Source organism: Pseudorca crassidens, chromosome 5 (genome assembly GCF_039906515.1).
Source record: "Pseudorca crassidens isolate mPseCra1 chromosome 5, mPseCra1.hap1, whole genome shotgun sequence".
NCBI lineage: Eukaryota > Metazoa > Chordata > Mammalia > Artiodactyla > Delphinidae > Pseudorca > Pseudorca crassidens.
The window spans coordinates 145,605,466-145,626,208 of record NC_090300.1 but is presented as its reverse complement, the minus strand read 5'-3'; the positions used below and the strand labels follow the sequence as shown (position 1 = coordinate 145,626,208).

The 20,743-nt window shown below is 46.6% G+C and overlaps 1 protein-coding gene across 7 annotated transcripts in view; it reads left to right on the top strand.

Annotated features, from left to right (window-relative positions):
• C2CD2 (C2 calcium dependent domain containing 2) overlaps positions 1–20,743 on the top strand; it is a 64,154-nt gene that overhangs the window by 7,216 nt on the left and 36,195 nt on the right. For 6 of the 7 annotated variants that reach the window (XM_067739542.1, XM_067739541.1, XM_067739544.1 and 3 more), the window contains exon 2: positions 12,749–12,847. In XM_067739542.1, coding sequence (XP_067595643.1) covers positions 12,749–12,847 — 99 coding nt within the window. Of the gene's footprint in view, positions 1–12,653; positions 12,673–12,748; positions 12,848–20,743 lie in introns of those variants that run through there. The other variant, XM_067739543.1, reaches the window with a different exon arrangement.

Genomic DNA, 20,743 nt, shown 5'->3' with positions numbered 1-20,743 from the left:
ATTCTGTTTTACTCCAGCTTGTGTTTTAGGACTGCAAGGAACCCTAAACCCTTCTCGCAGCACCTCTTGCTTCTCCGAAAGGCGAGACTGAGGCCCACGGGCTAGAGAGACTTGCCAGGGTTGACCTAGACCCTGGGCTGGGGGGTTTTCCTGGTCCATCCACATCTGCAGTCATGGTCCCCTGTGGGCAGCAGACTTGACTTTGAGACCCAAATGTTTCCTTTAGTTGCGGTCCAGCAAGAAAGGATAAAAGGGTGCGATTGTTTAATGCATCATCCCTAACAAAGGGGCTCCTATCTCCTAGGAGCTGAGGGTGGGTCAGTAGCTTGTGGAGTCTCCTTTGGCCCCGGATGACCAGGGACTGTGGCACTGCAGGTTCCCTGTGTCAGAGGGCCCCTGGGATTGTAACCCTCACTCTGAGTAATTAGAATGGTGAATTGGAGAGACAGGTGAGGAGACCGCGGCTGCTCTGCCAGCTGGTCGGGCTGATGCCAGGTGTTTGGGGAACACTGGCGAATTGCCTAGAGAGCTTTGAAAAAATACACATGCCTGCTCCCTCCCCCGCTTCAGACTCAGGAAGTTGTTGGGGGCGCAGGGAGCTTCCTATATTTTTCACAAGTTCCCCGAGCTAGCCCCTCACTAGTGAGAAGCTGCTGGGTACACACAGTGTCCGTAAGCCAGCCACCAGTCAGTCAGTCAGGTCCCCCTCACCCCACGTCTCTCCACTCTGCCATCGCAAACACCTAATTCCAGCTGATCTGATGGCGGTTCGGTCCCAGAGAACAGAAAGTTCCCGGAACTGGCTCAGTCACCAGACTGGGAACTAATGCTGTATTATTTAAAGGCAACAGCTGAGGTTTTCCCTTTGGTTCCCCTGCATTTATTTACATGAACATTTACAAAGTGGTTTGGGGCGACAGTCACCCCAGCAGTGGTCCACACCTGGTGGCTCCAGTGTTGCCGTTTCCACAGCAGGTCACCAGCTATGGAAGCCAGTGTGCCCATGGTCCCCTGCCCCCTCCGGGTGGGCTGGACAGCGCCTTCCTCCCAAGGCTGCGGCTGTTGGGACCACGTGCGGGGAACAGCATTCTGAGAGTGAGGGCCACGTTCTGGACTTGTCCAGCAGGCCCAGGCCCCGGGTGGGGAGGGTTAACAGAGCTGTTTGTCTCTTTAGTCTTTTGCCCCAGGATTTTTTTCAGAGGAATGTTCTAAATGCAAATGACCGAGACTGTAGGACAATTTGTGGTCTTTGTGGGAAGAAAAAAAAAAAAAGTGTCCTGTGAACTTAGAACATGTTATTAATAGCTCTGACTCGTATAGGAGGTGTGGCAACTTGAAAAGTAAACAAAGTGACAAGACTTGGGAGTTTCCTTATTCTATAATGAGCTTCCTTCGTGCGCTGCTCCCAAAAATTCAAGCTCCTTGACCACCCACGGTGGCCACAGTCTAAGTCAGCTGGTAAGAATGGGAAGGCACTCTCTGCCTGACCCCCAAACCGGTCTCCTTTCCATTGCTCAAACATTCAGTGTTCTCTCCTCTGTGGGATCTTCCCACAAGGCATTTATTGTGTCTCCAACATTATTTAACCTTTCTCCTTATTTAACTCCTGTCAGTATTTCAGGTCTCAGCACAGGGGTCCCTGACCTTCTGCTGCCCCACCCTCTCCCCAGCAGGACCCTGTGGTCACTGGTGCCCTCATCAGCTCCCGGGATTGTGAGGGAGGCCAGAGCCCTGTCCGTCCAGGCACAGCGCACCCGGTGCCCAGCGCACGGCTGGCTTGGGCCAGGTGGCGATTGGAGCATGAATAACAGGCCCTGTTAGAAACTTGTCGCTGGAAGGGGACAAACGGTGGAGATGCGCATCACCCCGTCTGGACACAGGCCTCCCCTGCTTGGGAGCTGGCCAGGCCTGGGCCGAACAAGCTGTTTAATGTGCTTTGTTTTTCACTTCTAAAGAATCAACATTAAAGGAGGCTCACTGATGACTTTGCAAACTGTCAATAGAAACGAGGAGTAGATGCCAGTTCAGGTTGTTCTTTGCATTCACCCATTCTCTCAGCAAGACGGGAATTCAGGGGAAGGAAGAGTGGGTGTAGTGTTAGTGTCAACTAAAACGCAGCATCCACTCCTGTCAGCCCCTCGTGGGTTGCTGAGGAGGGAAGGGACCTCTTGAGCCACTCGGAAGAGCTGTGTGGCCACTGCTTAGGCTGGAAGGCAGCTCTGGGGCTGTGTGACCTTGGGCAAGCCCTGACCTCTCTGTGCTTCATCCGTGGAAGAGGATAAGTTTGGGTTCAGTCTGGAAAGCAGCATCCACTCCAGATGCGATGAGATCTGTGCGAGGCCTTTAGTCAACAGAGTCAACAAAGATGGGCTGCTTTCTTGTAACATCTTCCTTAAAAAAAAAAAGCTTTAAATTTTTTACTGCTTTTAGATTTAGAGAGAAGTTTCAAAAATAATTCAGTTTCCATACTTTCCTCAGCCAGCCTTACATAACCATAGCACAAGAGCAGAACCAAGAAATTAACATTGGTACGATGTCACTATAATATAGTATAATGATACTAACACTGTAAAAATATGAGAAATTAACATTGGTATAATGTTACTATGTTTCATAGTACAATCATATTATCATTGTAGCCTATAAGAAATTAATATTGGCACAATGTTACTATATTTTATAATGAAATGATATTAACATTGTAACAGTACAAGAAATTAACAGAAGTTTTTAACTAAACTGAAGACGCTACTTTTTTTTTTCTTTTTTAACATCTTTGTTGGAATATAATTGCTTTACAATGTTGTGTTAGTTTCTGCTGTATAACAGAGTGAATCAGCTATATGTACACATATATCCCCATATCTCCTCCCTCTTGCGTCTCCCTCCCACCCTCTCTATCCCACCCCTCTAGGTGGTCACAAAGCACCGAGCTGATCTCCCTGTGCGATGCAGCTGCTTCCCAATAGCTATGTATTTTACATTTGGGAGTGTATATATGTCCATGCCTCTCTCTCACTTCGTCCCAGCTTACCCTTCCCCCTCCCCGTGTCCTCAAGTCCATTCTCTACTTCTGTGTCTTTATTCCTGTCCTGCCCCTAGGTTCATCAGAACCATTTTTTTTTTTTTTTTTTTAGATTCCATATATATGTGTTAGCATATGGTATTTGCTTTTCTCTTTCTGACTTACTTCACTCTGTTTGACACACTCTAGGTCCATCCACCTCATTACAAATAACTCAATTTCCTTTCTTTTTATGGCTGAGTAACATTCCATTGTATATATGTGCCACATCTTCTTTCTCCATTCGTCTGTCGACGGATACTTCTGTTGCTTCCATGTCCTGGCCATTGTAAATAGTGCTGCAATGAACATTGTGGTACATGACTCTTTTTGAATTATGGTTTTCTCTGGGTGTAGGCCGAGTAGTGGGATTGCTGGGTCATATGGTAGTTCTATTTTTAGTTTTTTAAGGACCTTCATACTGTTCTCCATAGTGGCTGTATCAATTTACATTCCCACCAACAGTGCAAGAGGGTTCCCCTTTCTCCACACCCTCTCCAGCATTTATTTGTAGATTTTTTGATGATGGCCATTCTGACAGGTGTGGGATGATATCTCATTGTAGTTTTGATTTGCATTTCTCTAATGATTAGTGATGTTTCATGTGTTTGTTGGCAGTCTGTATATCTTCTTTGGAGAAATGTCTGTTCAGGTCTTCTGCCCATTTTTGGATTGGGTTGTCTGTTTTCTTGATATTGAGCTGTGTGAGCTGCTTGTAAATTTTGGAGATTAATCCTTTGTCAGTTGTTTGGTTGGAAATATTTTCTCCCATTCTGAGGGTTGTCTTTTCATCTTGTTTATGGTTTCCTTTGCTCTGCAAAAGCTTTTAAGTTTCATTAGGTCCCATTTGTTTATTTTTGTTTTTATTTCCATTTCTCTAGGAGGTGGGTCAAAAAGGATCTTGCTGTGATTTATGTCAAAGATTGTTCTTCCTATGTTTTCCTCTAAGAGTTGTATAGTGTCTGGTCTTACATTTAGGTCTTTAGTCCATTTTGAGTTTATTTATGTGTATGGTGTTAGGCAGTGTTCTAATTTCATTCTTTTACATGTAGCTGTCCAGTTTTCCTAGCACCACTTATTGAAGAGACTGTCTTTTCTCCATTGTATATTCTTGCCTCCTTTATCAAAAATAAGGTGACCATAGGGCTTCCCTGGTGGCGCAGTGGTTGAGAGTCCACCTGCCAGTGCAGGGGGCATGGGTTCATGCCCCGGTCCGGGAAGATCCCACATGCCGTGGAGTGGCTGGGCCCGTGAGCCATGGCCGCTGAGCCTGTGCGTCCGGAGCCTGTGCTCTGCAACGGGAGAGGCCACAACAATGAGAGGCCCGCGTACCACAAAAAAAAAAAAAAAAGGTGACCGTATGTGCGTGGGTTTATCTCTGGGCTTTCTATCCTGTTCCATTGATCTATATTTCTGTTTTTGTGCTAGTACCATACTGTCTTGATTACTGTAGCTTTGTAGTATGATCTGAAGTCAGGGAGCCTGATTCCTCCAGCTCTGTTTTTCTTTCTCAAGATTGCTTTGGCTATTCGGGGTCTTTTATGTTTCCATACAAATTGTGACATTTTTTGCTCTAGTTCTGTGAAAAATGCCATTGGTAGTTTGATAGGGATTGCAATGATACTACCCAAAGATTGCTTTGGGTAGTATAGTCATTTTCACAATGTTGATTCTTCCAATCCAAGGACATGGTATATCTCTCCATCTGTTTGTATCATTTTTAATTTCTTTCATCAGTGTCTTATAGTTTTCTGCATACAGGTCTTTTGTCTCTTTAGGTAGGTTTATTCCTAGGTATTTTATTCTTTTTGTTGCAGTGGTAAATGGGAGTGTTTCCTTAATTTCTCTTTGAGATTTTTCATTATTAGCGTATAAGAATGCAAGAGATTTCTGTGCATTAATTTTGTATCCTGCTACTTTACCAAATTCTTTGATTAGCACTAGTAGTTTTCTGGTAGCATCTTTAGGATTCTCTATGTATAGTATCATGTCATCTGCAAACAGTGACAGCTTTACTCCTTCTTTTCTGATTTGGATTCCTTTTATTTCTCTTTCTTCTCTGATTGCTGTGGCTCAGACTTCCAAAACTGTGTTGAATAATAGTGGTGAGAGTGGGCATCCTTGTCTTGTTCCTGATTTTAGGGAGAATGGTTTCTGTTTTTTACCATTGAGAATGATGTTGGCTGTGGGTTTGTCATATATGGCCTTTATTATGTTGAGGTAAGTTCCCTCTATGCCTACTCTCTGGAGAGTTTTTATCATAAATGGGTGTTGAATTTTGTCAAAAGCTTTTTCTGCATCTATTAAGATTATCATATGGTTTTTATCCTTCAGTTTGTTCATATGGTTTATCACATTGATTGATTTGCATATATTGAAGAATCCTTGCATTCCTGGAATAACCCCCACTTGATCATAATGTATGATCCTTTTAATGTGCTGTTGGATTCTGTTTGCTAGTATTTTGTTGAGGATTTTTGCATCTACGTTCATCAGTGATATTGGCCTGTAGTTTTCTTTCTTTGTGACATCTTTGTCTGGTTTTGGTATCAGGGTGATGGTGGCCTTGTAGAATGAGTTTGGGAATGTTCCTCCCTCTGCTATATTTTGGAAGAGTTTGAGAAGGATAGGTGTTAGCTCTTCTCTAAAGGTTTGATAAAATTCACCTGTGAAGCCATCTGGTGCTGGGCTTTTGTTTGTTGGAAGATTTTCAATCACAGTTTCAATTTCAGTGCCTGTGATTGGTCTGTTTATATTTTCTATTTCTTCCTGGTTCAGTCTCGGAAGGTTGTGCTTTTCTAAGAATTTGTCCATTTCTTCCAGGTTGTCCATTTTACTGGCATATAGTTGCTTGTAGTAATCTCTCATGATCCTTTGTATTTCTGCAGTGTCAGTTGTTGCTTCTCCTTTTTCTTGTCTAATTCTGTTGACTTGAGTCTTCTCCCTTTTTTTCTTGTTGAGTCTGGCTAGTGGTTTATCAATTTTGTTTATCTTCTCAAAGAACCAGCTTTTAGTTTTATTGGTCTCTGCTGTCGTTTCCTTCATTTCTTTTTCATTTATTTCTCATCTGATCTTTATGATTTCTTTCCTTCTGGTAACTTTTGGGTTTTTTTGTTCTTCTTCCTCTAATTGCTTTAGGTGTAAGGTTAGGTTGTTTATTTGAGGTGTTTCTTGTTTTTTTGAGGTAGGATTGTATTGCTGTAAACTTCCCTCTTAGAACTGCTTTTGCTGCATCCCATAGATTTTGGGTTGTCGTGTTTTCATTGTCATTTGTCTGTAGGTATTTTTTGATTTCCTCTTTGGTTTCTTCAGTGATCTCTTGGTTATTTAGTAACGTATTGTTTAGCCTCCATGTGTTTGTATTTTTTACACTTTTTTTTCCCTGTAATTGATATCTAGTCTCATAGCATTGTGGTCAGAAAAGATACTTGATACAATTTCAATTTTCTTAAATTTACGAAGGCTTGGTTTGTGACCCAAGATATAATCTATCCTGGAAAATGTTCCATGGGCACTTGAGAAGAAAATGTATCCTGTTGTTTTTTGGATGGAATGTCCTATAAATATCAATTAAGTCCATCTTGTCTAATGGGTCATTTAAAGCTTGAATTCCCTTGTTTATTTTCTGTTTGGATGATCTGTCCATTGGTGAAAGTGAGGTGTTAAAGTCCCCTACAATTATTGTGTTACTGTCGATTTCCGCTTTTATGGCTGTTAGCATTTGCCTTATGTATTGAGGTGCTCCTGTGTTGGGTGCATAAATATTTACAATTGTTATATCTTCTTCTTGGATCGATCCCTTGATCGATTATGTAGTGTCCTTCTTTGTCTCTTGTAATAGTCTTTATTTTAAAGTCTATTTTGTCTGATATGAGAATTGCTACTCCAGCTTTCTTTTGGTTTCCATTTGCATGGAATATCTTTTTCCATCCCTTCACTTTCAGTCTGTATGTGTCCCTAGGTCTGAAGAGGGTCTCTTGTAGACAGCATATATACGGGTCTTGTTTTTGTATCCATTCAGCCAGTCTGTGTCTTTTGGTTGGAGCATTTAATCCATTTACATTTAAGGTAGTTATCAATATGTATGTCCCTATTACCATTTTCTCAATTGTTTTGGGATTGTTTTTGTAGATCTTTTCCTTCTCCTGTGTTTCCTGCCTAGAGAAGTTCCTTTAGCGTTTGTTGTAAAGCTGGTTTGGTGATGCTGAATTCTCTTAACTTTTGCTTGTCTGTAAAGATTTAAATTTCTCTGTCGAATCTGAAAGAGATTCTTGCTGGGTAGAGAAATCTTGGTTGTAGGTTTTTCCCTTTCATCACTTTAAATATGTCCTGCCACTCCCTTCTGGCTTGCAGAGTTTCTGCTGAAAGATCAGCTGTTAACCTTATGGGGATTCCCTTGTATGTTATTTGTTGCTTTTCCCCTGCTGCTTTTAATATTTTTTCTTTGTATTTAATTTTTGATAGTTTCATTAGTATGTGTCTTGGTGTGTTTCTCGTTGGATTTATCCTGTATGGTACTCCCTGTGCTTCCTGGACTGGATTGACTATTTCCTTTCCCATGTTAAGGAAGTTTTCAACTATAATCTCTTCAAATATTTTCTCAGACATTTCTTTTTGTTGTCTTCTTCTGGGACACCTGTAATTCAAATGTTGGTGTGATTAATATTGTCCCAGAGGTCTCTGAGACTGTCCTCAATTCTTTTCATTCTTTTTTCTTTATTCTGCTCTGGGGTAGTTATTTCCACTGTTTTATCTTCCAGGTCACTTATCCATTCTTCTGCATCAGTTGTTCTGCTATTGATTCCTTCCAGAGAATTTTTAATTTCATTTATTGTGCTGTTCATCATTATTTGTTAGCTTTTTAGTTCTTCGAGGTCCTTGTTAAACGTTTCTTGTATTTTCTCCAATCTGTTTCCAAGATTTTGGATTATCTTTACTGTCATTACTCTGAATTCTTTTTCAGGTAGACTGCCTATTTCCTCTTCATTTGTTTGGTCTGGTGGGTTTTTACCTTGCTCCTTCATCTGCTGTGTGTTTCTCTGTCTTCTTATTTTGCTTAATTTACTGTGTTTGGGGTCTCCTTTTCTCAGGCTGCAGGTTTGTAGTTCCCATTGTTTATTGGTGGGTAAGGTTGGTTCAGTGGCTTGTGTAGGCTTCCTGGTGGAGGGGACTGGTGCCTGTGTTCTGGTGGATGAGTCTGGATCTTGTCTTTCTGGTGGGCAGGGCTGCGGCCGGTGGTGTGTTTTGGGGTGTCTGTGAACTTAGTATGATTTTAGGCAGCCTCTCTGCTATTGGGTGGGGTTGTGTTCCTGTCTTGCTGGTTGTTTGGCATGGGGCGTCCAGCACTGGAGTTTGCTGGCCGTTGGGTGGAGCTGGGTCTTAGTGTTGAGATGGAGATCTCTGGAGAGCTCTTGCTGATTGATATGACATGGGGCTGGGAGGTCTCTGGTGGTCCAATGTCCTGAACTCGGCTCTCCCACCTCAGAGTCTCAGGCCTGACACCGGACCAGAGCACCAGACCCTGTCAGCCACATGGCTCAGAAGAAAAGAGAGAAAAAAAGAAAGAAAAATAATAATAAAATAAAATAATTAAAATTTAAAAATTATTAAAATAAAAAAATTATAAAGTAATTTAAAAAAAAGAAGACAGTAACGAAACCAATAAACAAATCTGCCAATGATAACAAGAGCTAAAAACTATACTAAGATAAACATAAAAATCAGAAACAAGTCGGTCGCAGACAGCAAACCCCAAGTCTACAGTTGCTCCCAAAGTCCACTGCCTCAATTTTGGGTTGATTTGTTGTCTAGTCAGGTATTCCACAGATGGAGGTACCTCAGGTCACTTGTGGGGATTTAATCCGCTGCTCCTGAGGCTGCACAGAGATTTGCCTCCTGTTCTTTGTTTGCACAGCTCCCGGGGCTCAGCTTTGGATTTGGCCCCGCCTCTGCGTGTAGGTTGCCCTCAGGCATCTGTTCCCACCCAGACAGGACAGGGTTCAAGCAGTGGCAGATTAGGGGACTCTGGCTCACTCAGGCCGGGGGCGGCGGGGCAGGGGGGGTGGGTGGCGGGGAGGGAGGGGTACGGTAGTTATAATTGGAATGCGGGGCAAGCCTGCAACAGCAGAGGCCGTGGTGACTTTGCAACTGCCTGAATTTCACCGGCTTTCCGCCAGTATTCTTTTATTGTTCCAGGGTCCCGTTCGGGTCCTACATGGATTGAGTTGCTGCTTTGCGTTTGTCTCCTGCAGGCTGTAACAGTTTCCCAGTGTTCCCTTGTTTCTTTGTGACCTTGACAACTCTGAGGACTCTTGATTGTTATCTTGCCAAATATCCCTCAGTTTGGTGTTTTCACACAAGTGGACTGCAGTTATACAAACCACGGAAGCGATGCACCCCTTTCAGCGTGCTGCGTCACGGGGTGCGTGATGTCAGTGTGGCGTACCACTGGGGAGAAGCAGTGGCCTTCATTCCTTGGTTAAGGTGATTTCCGCCTGTTTCTCTTCTTACATCTTAGGTCTCCTCTTATCCTTTCGTGCTATAGTTACCACATAACTTGGGGAGATACTTTGAGGTTGTACAAATCCTGTCACCCCTCATACTTTCACTCACTGATGTTGGCATCCATCTGTGTATCTAGTCTGCAGCCCTTGGCTTCCGTGGAGTTTGCCTAATGATGATTTTCTGTTTCCCTCTCTCCTTCTGCATTTATTCATTGGAATCCTACTGCAGGAAAGAGCTGCCACTTCTCCTCCATCTATATATGTAATTGATTATTTACATCAGCATGGACTCACGGGTATTTATTTTATTCCATGGATTATAATTCAGTACCATCACTATTTATTTTGTTGCTTAAACTGTCCTTGTTTTGGCCATTAGAAGCTCTTTTGTGTTCTTCCATCTATATATATATATACACACACACACATAGCTTTTTTCTTTTCTTAGCATCTCATTTCTTGACGGTTCCACAAGGTGTCTGCTCTGAGCTCGTCTTGTATTTTCCTCTTCTCTGGCCCTGGATTCAGCCACTTTTCTAAGCAGCTCTGATTCCTTTTCCTGGAGAAGTGTTTAGAAAACAAGATCTGGGCATCAGGTGTGCTCATTACTGCTGGGGTCTCATTGCTTCTAGACCCTCTTAGTGGACAGACCTAGGAAATGTATATGTGGATGCTAACACATTCATGTGCACACAGCTCTCTGTCTGCATCTTCAAAACCACGACTATACCTACATCCTGGATTCCAGGTCAACGGCACAGAGTTCATTTTCATCTTCCCCTTTCCTTATCTCGAACTTCTTCCTCCAGAAGTGAGGTATCTGGGACTTACTCTCTGTAGCATATTTATTTGGCCAATTCTAGTTTACACATAACTTACTTTCTGAATTGCTGACCTGTACCCCCATGAGAAACACATTTACTGACTAGATTCTAGCATTTATGTGCAGCCAGGATACTGTTTTCTTCAGTTTCTCAGGTTAGATCTGTTCCCCACCCCTTCGCGTGGTCGTGTTCTTTACTTGTGGTGGAGTGAGGTTTGCCTTCTATCTGGGTTTCCTCCCATATCCAGATTTTTCAAAAATCCATCTTTCGCCAGTGATTTGGGATGCCACCTTTGTCACATACCGTGTCCACACGTGTTGTGGTCTATTCTGGACATCCTGTTCCAGCCCTACTAGTCGTCTGTATGTTCACGCTTTGAATCACAGAGGTTCTAGAGTGCGTCTTAACGTCAAGGAGAGCTAGTCTCTTGTTTTTGCTTTCTCAGTGTTTTCCTGGCAATTCCTGCCTGTTGCTTTTCCTGTGGATGTAAAATCTTGCTCTAGTCTGAGTGGGGTTGAGTCCGGAACAGGGCTGCCTTCCCAAGGACAGGGTGCAGAGATGTGGGAGTTTGTGGTTATGCCGCATGCACGCCGGGCTTCCTGAAACTCAAGGATCAAGCAGAAAGGGAAGGGGAACCTCTGGGTCCTTATTTTAATTTCATAATGTATTTCCTTCGTGAGACTGCCCCTTGACATTAACTTCCCTAGCAAAATATTTCCAGGGTTTTCATTCAGAAGCTGTCATACCTAAGAGGGCATAGATGGCATCTCCTGACGGGCAGGGGCAGGAGGTGGCATCGGGGCTGCTTAAGGCAACGCGGTGTCTTCAGGCTGGTGCAGAAGGTGCGTTGTCTCACACGCAGTCCCGGCGGCTGTAACGACTCCCGCAAGGGGTCAGCTCCCTGCCTGGTGCCAGGCTCTGTGCTGGGCGCTGCGCTTTCAGCCACGCAGCTTGGCACACAGGGCGATGTCATCCCCAAGCCCCTGGCCAGCAGGTCACACCAAAACAAGCTCCAGCCGTGGAGAATGTCAGCAGAGCAGCCCCCAAAGCACGACTTTATCACGCTTGAGAAGATTTAATAGATTTAATTCTTCCCTGATGATTTTTAGGGGGTGAGATCAGTGTTGCTAAGACAGGGTGAGGTTAGAAGCATGTCAGTGACAATGTTCTGTGCCCTGTAGGTTTACCCTGGATCACTGGGAACTCTTAAGACACAGCCCCGTGATGACTTCATTCTTGTTCCTCTGCACTGCACTTGCCAGCAGAGCTTCGGTGCCTTTTTGTACCATTTTAATTCCCTACCCTTGATCTGACCTTGTAGTTGGAACCAGCACGTCACAGCTGAGAGTCTCAGAAATCGATGAGATACGGAGGGAAGTTGTGGGTCTGAATCTCTTTTTTAACCAGTCGATCGGAGCTCACTTGACGATGATGTACTTTCTGGAACATGTCAGGAAAAGAGTTTAAGAAGAGTTTCGTTCCGGGGTCGTATTGTAGGCGTAAGTGTTCAGCTTCTCAAGAGAACTTATTTTTAAAAGGCCAAGACTTGCTTGGCAATCCAAGCCTGGTTTGTTCTTTTATAAAACATCAATCTTGTTGCCTTGTGGTCATATTCATTACTTGCACGTCTTGCACTTGGAGATTTTAATTGCAAGAACCAAAATGGACATAGGGCGACAAGCCACAGAGGACTTTTCTGGAAGCTTACGGGGATGCACAGAGCCGAGGGTGGGGTTGAACCAGGAGACCCTGGAGGGCAGGAGCCTGGCAGCTCTGGAGGAACCCGATCCTTGGGCATGGCCACCGGCCCAAGTTCATTTCCAGCCAAGGAATCCCAAACTCCAGGGAGAAGCAGCCACAGCCTCCCACTGCGCTCCCCCCACCCCGGGTTCCCCCTCACGTGCTGTTTGGGCAGTGGGAGAGGAGAAGGGGGCCGCCCTCAGTAGAGTGCCAGCGCCCACGTGGAACAGGGAGAGGTGATTCTCTGAAACCGGAGAGAGTGCTTTCCCAGAAGAAGGGCAGCACAGCCCTTGAACCTGCTGTGCCTGGCCAGGTGCTGTGCTTGTACTCCAGACCCACCGTCCACCCCAGGAGCCTGGGCTTCTCCCCTTACACCATAAACACGAACTCTCAAAATATCCTTTGCCGACTTTATTGCAACATCTTTGGGTTCGTCCCTGCGCTCCTTACTGATTTCGGCCCGTTGCTGCTACTTAGAGGCATGGATTGAACCAAAGGAAGTCAGACCACATGTTCTGAGGTCTGCCGAGCTTTGCGGCAAGTACGTCATTGCCTTTAGAAAGTAGCCACCCTGCCTGGCACTGCACCCATCTCCTCACTGTGCTTTTCTGTTCCAGGGCCCGCCACTCCTCTGCTTCCAGGAGGACCCGCTGCAGCAGCCCCTGGAGCTGGCCATGGGACAAGTGTCCAGCGTGACCCAGTCAGCCCAGGAGAAGGTGAGCCGGGCACCGTCACCTGCCTTGGGCCTTTCCTCACCGAGGAAGCGAATTTAAAGTGGGGTTGGAGGGCTTCCCTGGTGGTGCAGTGGTTGAGGGTCCGCCTGCTGATGCAGGGGACGCGGGTTCGAGCCCCGGTCCGGGAAGATCCCACATGCCACGGAGCGGCTGGGCCCGTGAGCCATGGCCGCTGAGCCTGCGCGTCCGGAGCCTGTGCTCTGCAACGGGAGAGGCCACAGCAGTGAGAGGCCCGCGTACCGCAAAAAGATAAATAAATAAAAATAAAGTGGGGTTGGATAACTGAGTCACGTTGCTGTGCAGCAGAGATTGACACAGCATTGTAAATCAGCTAGACTTCAACTTAAAAAAGAAAAAAAGCTGGCGTGGGGGAATTTATTCTGTCTTAGAATTATTGAAAACGCCAGACACCTCACATCAAAAAAATAAATCTGACCCATCAACTGGATGACTAGGATAAATAAAATACGGCCTCTCCACGTGATGGAGTGTTATTTGGCCTCCTAAAGGAACGCAGCTCTGACACGTGTTCCCACGTGGAGGAGCCTCGAAGACACTCCACTAAGTGAGAGAAGCCAGACATGAAAGGACACATAAGATTCCACTTATATGAAATATTCAGAATAGATAAATCAGTAGAGACAGAAAGTAGATTAGTGGTGTCCAGGGGCTGGGGCCGGGTAATGCTTGTGGGGACGTGAACATTGACTGCTCAGGTGAACGGGGACAGGGTTTTGGGGGTGACGAAAATGTTCTAAACTGGTGATATTTGTACAATGCTGTGAAATATATTTAAAAACCATTTAATTGTATAGTTTAAATGGGTGAATTATCTCTCTCTTTCTCTATATATATAGTTATATAAATAATATGTGAATAATTTCCGTAACACGATCTATAGATTTGAGTCATTTAGATATTATATAGAGTTTATTTTATAGCTGCTAAGAGCTCACATGCTGAAGTTACTTATTAGACTGGTCAAATACCATAAATAATTGTAAGTTCTTTTTTTAACAAAAAGTATCTGTAGAAGTGCTGAGAAACTCTTAGGTACAAGGCTTACCCTTGTATCTCTGTATATTTTATTATCAACTTAAATGCATATCATTTAGCAGACAGCAAGGAGGGGACACCTGGGTGGCCCCCGGGCCCAGAAGGAGCTCCCATCCAGCCCCCTGGAACCCCACCTCTTGTGTATGTCCCCCCTGGCTCAGCTACAGCGTTGTTGGGGCATTTCAAACGTTTATTGTTCTGTGCGCACAATTTCAGAAGAACTTTCTCCTTATAGAACGTGACAGTTGGGAGGTTCATCCAGGTTGATTTGTGTCGCTCTAGTTCATTAGCTGGAACTACAGTTCAGGATTCTGGGTGGACCAGGGCTGCTTTTTCCACCTTCCACTGATGGATAATTAGGTAGTTTTCTCTTTTTCTCAAGTACAGCAGAGCTGCCGTGGACTGTCTCCTGAGTCTTCAGGCACAAGAACGGGAGTATCTCCAGGGCGGGAGTGGCATTCCTAGGTTGTAGGTACGCACGCTTCAGCTCCACCATGGATTCCAGAATTGGTCGCCCAGGGGCTGGCCCAGCTACCTCTGCCGAGGCAGCGCAGGGAAGCTCTCTTTCCCCACCCTTGGCCGATACGGGGTCACGGAGCTCCATAACCCCTGCAACAAGCGTGGAGAAGTCTCTGGAAGATATTGGGAGGAAACTGGTGGCCACAAGGCAGGATGCTGACACCGGCACAGCCCGTAACAGCTGGAAGGGGCCTTGCGAGCAGATGCTCCAGTGCCTAAGTTTCAAAGGCTGGGGGACTGAGGGAAAGATTGCTGCTGGCCTCACCTACCCAAGGCCCCTGCTTGGGAAGTGCCCCTGTGCAGTGAGTGCCCTGTTATTACAAATAGACCCCAGGTCCCTTTGTGGTGCACAGTTTCTGTTTGCTGATTTCTGACACTGTCAGCGTTAAGAGAGGGACAGATCTCAGGGGCTGGCCTGGAGGTGCCAGGAGGGAGCAGAGATTGGAAATGGCAATAGACTATTTTTAAAGGTCTTGATATATAGTGCCGGAAAAGCATCCTTTGGAAAGTGGACAGTTAAACTGTGTTTGTTTTAACACCATTACAGAAATTGCGCATACCCGTCAAAAAGTTAAAAACAATATATAGAAGTGCGTAAGCTTTGTTTTAAGTCTGCCCCCTTCCTCTCTGCTCTCAGCCTTCCTTCCTCTGCTCCCTCCGGATAGGACCATGGACGGCTGTCCACGCTATCTTCTAGGAAGCTTTTTACCCAGTAAACTACTGGGAAAGTGCACACGATCTTGTGTTCTTTTACAAGTTTCTTCGTAGTTCTTGACTCCTGTGTTTTTTTGACCAGGGACCGATTTTGTGGAAGACAACTTTTCCACGGATGGGGGTGGGAAGCAGTGGAGGGGAGATGGTTCAGGCAGGAATGTGAGCGATGGGGAATGGCAGATGAAGCTTCGCTCGCTCGCCCACCACTCATCTCCTGCTGTGGGTTCCTGTTAGGCCACAGACCGGCCCCGGGGTTGGGGACCCCTGCGTTAAGCGAAGGACAGGCGTTGTCCCAGGAGCTCGTGCTCTAGGACTGCCTGTCGGGCAGGACACTGATGACGGTGTCTTCCTCCTTTTAGGATCTAAACACCCGCCATGGGTTCCAAACTTAGGTTGAATCCTGTGCCAGCAACGTCATGTGCTCTCTCTGCTCTGTGTAATTCTTGAGAAGGGAAGAACCGTAGCAGAGTCTGAGGACTCCGAAGGTGTCCAAGGAATGCAGACAGGAGATTCAATGACATCCCCCTCCCCTTTCCACGCTCCCTCCGGAGTGTCAGGGTCTGTGTTTCTCATCCCTCTGACTCAGTCCTGACAAGGGACGTGTGGATGACGTTTGAGGTAACGAAAGGGATGACTCTGGGGTCTGGTGTCTAGTCACGTCTTCGATCAAGTCGATGAGGATGGGCTTCTGGTCTCCCTCTGTGAGCATCTTCCCAGCTTGGGTTTGCTCTTGAGTCTCCCGGCACGACCCTCGCAGAACAGAACCGGGTCTCCCCTGCCTTCCAGTTGCCATATGCTCAGACTTTTTCCTGCAGCCCCCGAAGACCCCCGTGTGCCAGAGCAGCTCCCTTTGCAAGTACCTGGCTCCTCGGCAAGCCCCCCGCCCCCCATCCTGCACAGAGAGTGGGGTCTTGCATAGCTTAGAGCATCTGAGTCACCCTGCAGGACCCGTGGGAGATGCACAGTCCACACCCTGCAGCTGTGGCTGAACTGGGGGCTTCTGAGCAGTTTACTCATGACTCTTCTGACACCAACTGTGTGCAATTTTTCTTGCACGCAACAAGCAGTCCTCCAGTTCTCAGGACGCCAACAGGGTGTCCTACAATTCAACTCGATTCTGGCACTAAGTACCCACACAGCACAGACCCTACAGGTTAAGGGCTCAGCCCAAGACTGCCCCTCCCTTGAGACGCCAACCCCAAGTCTGGGCCTCCTGTACCCACCAACTGGCTATAAAGCGGCAGGTTCCCACAACCCCTTCCAAATGCTTGATCGTTTGCTAGAACAGCTCACAGAACTCGGGAAAGCACTTTACTTACTATTATCAGTGTCTAATAAAGGACGTGGCTCAGGAACGGCCAAATGGCAGGTACCTGGGACAGGGAAGGGAGAAGGGGTGGGGAGCTTCCACACTCTCCACGTGTGCCACCCTCCCAGGACCAGAAGCTCTCCGAACCCCATTGTTTAGGGGTTTTCTGGAGGTTCCATTACGGAGGCATGGCTGATTAAATCACAGGCATGGGTGTGTTCCCTCTCTAGTTGCCATCCCCTCCCCTGAAGTCCAGGTGGCAAAGCTGCTACCCTCTAACCACGCATTGGTCTTTCTGGCCCCCAGTCTCCATCCTGATGTTATCTAGCTCCCCCCCACCCCGCCCCGCAACCACCAGTCATCTCCTTAGTATACAAAAGACATTCGAGATTCCTCGGGCTTTAGGAGCTGTGTGCCAGGAACTGAGGACAAAGACGAGATATTTATCCCAAGAGGCAAGCCGTGCCGGGGCAGGGGCATTTTTCCGAAGGAGTTCTCCCCGTGCAGGGCAGGACGCCCGTGCTCGTGTGGACGGGCATCCTTTCAGGTGGCGACTGGAGGCACCCCTGGGTCTCCAGGGCTCATGGTCTGCAGACACACGCTCAGCTTAGCCGGGTGGCAGACCCAGCAAGGGCTCGGTACCAAGAGGCATTCTCGGTGGGACACTTCTTGCGGAGGAGAGCATTGCCCTTCACCTTCTCTCCGGGGCTCTCTGTGTCCTCCCTTCCAGTCTCAACACGCCCCCAGTCCATTTCTCTCTCCCAGACTGTAATTGCGCTCTTACATGAGAGTGTAAGCTATGTTCTCTTTCCTCATGTCCTAGGAGAGGTTTGCTCCAGAACGTTTGACCCAGAAGGAGCAGACTCAATTTTTCAAGTGGCCTGAGAGCAGCTCTTCCTTCTTGGGTGCAGCCGTAACCCCTCTAGGGCAAATGCATGGATTCGGAAGCTTTGTGAAGGCGTGAGGTCTACAAGGGCAGCGTGGGAGCTCTCCAAACGTGAATCAGGGTTAGGAGTGTTGTGCTGGGACAGGCACTCACTGCAAAGGCCACACATGTACTTAGCAAGTGTGGCGAGTGTCCCTGTGAACAGGATGTATATGTGGACGGCTTGCCAGGCAAAGCAGGGGTCGCCTGCTGCTGGGGGACGGCAGTGACGCTGGCCTTCTCGGTGTGAGGCCCTCACTGAGCCACAGGCTTTGTGTCTGTAGAGGATGAATCCCTCCCTGGCCCCGGCCTGTGCAGCACCTGCAGGGCCCCTGCCACGTGGTAGCTCTGATGCCGTCGGGCAATGAGGGCCGTGTCCGTCCTCATTAGTGCCCACAGCTCTTCTCTGCCCAAGGAAGCATTGTGCCCATTGTACGGAGGAGGAAACTGAGGCCAAGAGAGGCTGGGGCCCTCGGGCAAGGGAACTAAGAGCTGCTGAATAACAGAGGCTGGAACTGAACCCTAGTCGGCCTCCAGAAACCAGCCCCAGCCGCCATACACCATAAACAGCCCTGTTACTATTATTCTTTACGTTTTTATCATTATCATTTCACTTAAGCTCCCACCCACCCCCACCAGGAAAGAGATGGCGAAAATGGGAAAAAAGGAACTGAAAGGCACTAACCAACCCCTGCTTCCGTAAAACCATGGCAACAAACAGACCTCGGGCAACTGCATGGAATTTCCCCCGGAATCTCATTCCACAGTGTATGTCGGGGAACCCCACAGCCGTCACTGGGATGAATTGTATATTGTGAGCACATGGGTTTTTTCTACCTAAGGCTGTTACACATTCATATACTAAAATATACCCTGGGAGATTCTGGGCACCCCTGTGCTCTTTGCAGACCTTGGTGGACCCCTTACTTTGCAAGGGTAGAGCACGCAAAGTTGTAGTTGCAAATAGGAAATTTGGTTGACTCTTTTTTGACTTTGCATGTCTTGAAATTCCAGGTACCCCATTAGCCTGGTATTTATGCCAAAATACTAACCGGTTGTGAAATTGTTTTGAAGCCAGGTCTTTCCAAGGGCAGGTGCAAAGTTTCTCATTGGAGGCCCCGCCCTTTGAGATGTGAATGGGAGCAGTGTCTCTGGGAGGGCCACCTGTTTGTTTGGTTAAAGGCATGTGGAATTCCGGGCTGAGTCAGCCCTCAGGTACTTGGCCTGGTGAAGACCAGGTAAAAGGACCCTCGGGTAAGCTGGGCTTTTGTTTGCGAGTTGGAACACATCAAGCAGCAGCGGCATTACGTGGAGGTGTGACCAAGTGCCTTCCTTTTAAAGGAAGTGTCCCGTATATGTCTTTTAATGCATAGAGTCCACGGAGGAGCACAGCACATTCTTGGATTCTTAGGCCAAGGAATGCTCCCATTAAACCACATGATGTAGTAACAATACCTTCTGGTCGCGTACTATTACTGAGATGTAGTAACAATACCTTCTGGTCGCGTACTATTACAGAAAAGCCTCGTTGTTCTGTTTAAAGTATCCCAACAAGAGAAGGGATGGAGGGTGTAGTTGGGGGTGGGGTATCAGAGCCCGTGTGGTCCAAGGCACACCCCTCGAGGGGACGAAATAGAGCATCTACCCAGCATTCCTTGGGGTTGGCTGCCATCTTGTTTCCAGCATTTTTCACCTGGGTCCACTGGGAGAGTCCTTCTAGAAATACACCTTCACTCAGGTATTGTGAACAAGCGGGCAAGTAGGGTTAACTTTATAGATGTTCTGAGAATAGTCAGCTCTGATGCAGTTTACTTTTTAAATTGAGTCTGTTCCAGAGTAGAAGTAATATTTTCTATCAGGCTCGTGCCATCGTAAAGAATACTTACAGGGCCAAGACTGGGTTGCAGAGTTGGGGAAGAAATCTGACTGGGAACTCTGAAGGGTTAGCGAAGCGTCTTTACTTCCATTTTTATTTTGGAGTTCTTTCCCACACGATGTCATAGAGCGTGATTGAAGTGAAATATATTGGGTGACATAAACCTTTTAGGTCCTTTTTCTCAGCTGTATTCCTGATTCTTTTGGAGACAAAAGTAATTAAACTATTTCCAGTTCTCTAGAGTGTTCTCAGAGGAGGAGCTGAGGCAATCGTACAAGAGACTTAATTGAAAAGGAAAGTGGAAAAGTGTGGTGACATTGACAGATATCTGAGGACTTTCTTGTTGGCAGGCAATAGCAAAACCTGGGACTACCTAGGCCTGGAATTCTTTAGGCCCCTGTCTAAACAAAGGAATATAGTTTGAAGATAAGACCGATTTGCATAGGTATGTGACTGAGTTTAAGGTCTGGCAGCTAGAGAGAAAAAAAAAAACCTTGACTGATGGCCTCCCTGCCGTTATAACGAAACGTGCCCACTTTCACCGGCTGCCTCCCCTCTTGACCCTTGGGGGTGTACCAGGGACCCTGACCCTTCACCTGTCAGTGCAGCTGCTCCTTGGGCTAAAGACTTGCACCTTTGAAACCCTCCCCATGTGGAGCCCACCCCCCATGAAAGGCTCTTGTATGTAGAGAGGAGGGAGGAAGGGGGTTTATCTGAATACACGGTTCAGCCTTCTGTTGTGTGATTTTTTTTTTTTTTTTTTTTTGCGGTACGCGGGCCTCTCACTGTTGTGGCCCCTCCCGTTGCGGAGCACAGGCTCCGGACGCGCAGGCTCAGCGGCCATGGCTCACGGGCCCAGCCGCTCCGCGGCATGTGGGATCTTCCCGGACCGGGGCACAAACCCGCGTCCCCTGCATCGGCAGGCGGACTCTCAACCACTGCGCCACCAGGGAAGCCCTGAGCTCATTTTATAATTCTATTTTTGTTAAGGCTATATCATTTTGTAACTGTTTAATATTTCATTCGTTCTTTGAATTATCCCTGCATCTTTGAAAACCACAATAGGTTAAAATTTATTAACATAGAAACAATTTCTTGCGTTCTGGGTACGTTTTTAATTTTTTCCTTGTAACATCCATAAGAAGTTTTCTTTTTAAGGCCCATTTTTAGTGAGAGACGGTGGCTAATGGCGTTCACTCCATGTGAATGTGGAACTGTCTGGGCAAGTTAAAATCGGCTGCGTGGAGAAATAGAGCGAAGCCATGTTTAAAGAAAAAGATCTTTATGAGTGGAAAGATCCTAACTAGCTTTGGGCAAGCCAGAGTTAGCTCCCAGGAATCCACCAGGAAGAAGAGATCTGAAATATTGTTTCTAGTTTTCAAATGACTGCATAGTAGAAAAGGTGTGAATCTGGGTATTCATCCATATTTGAAACTCTGAATTCTTGTCCTTGCTGATTTATAGAGTCCAGATTATTTT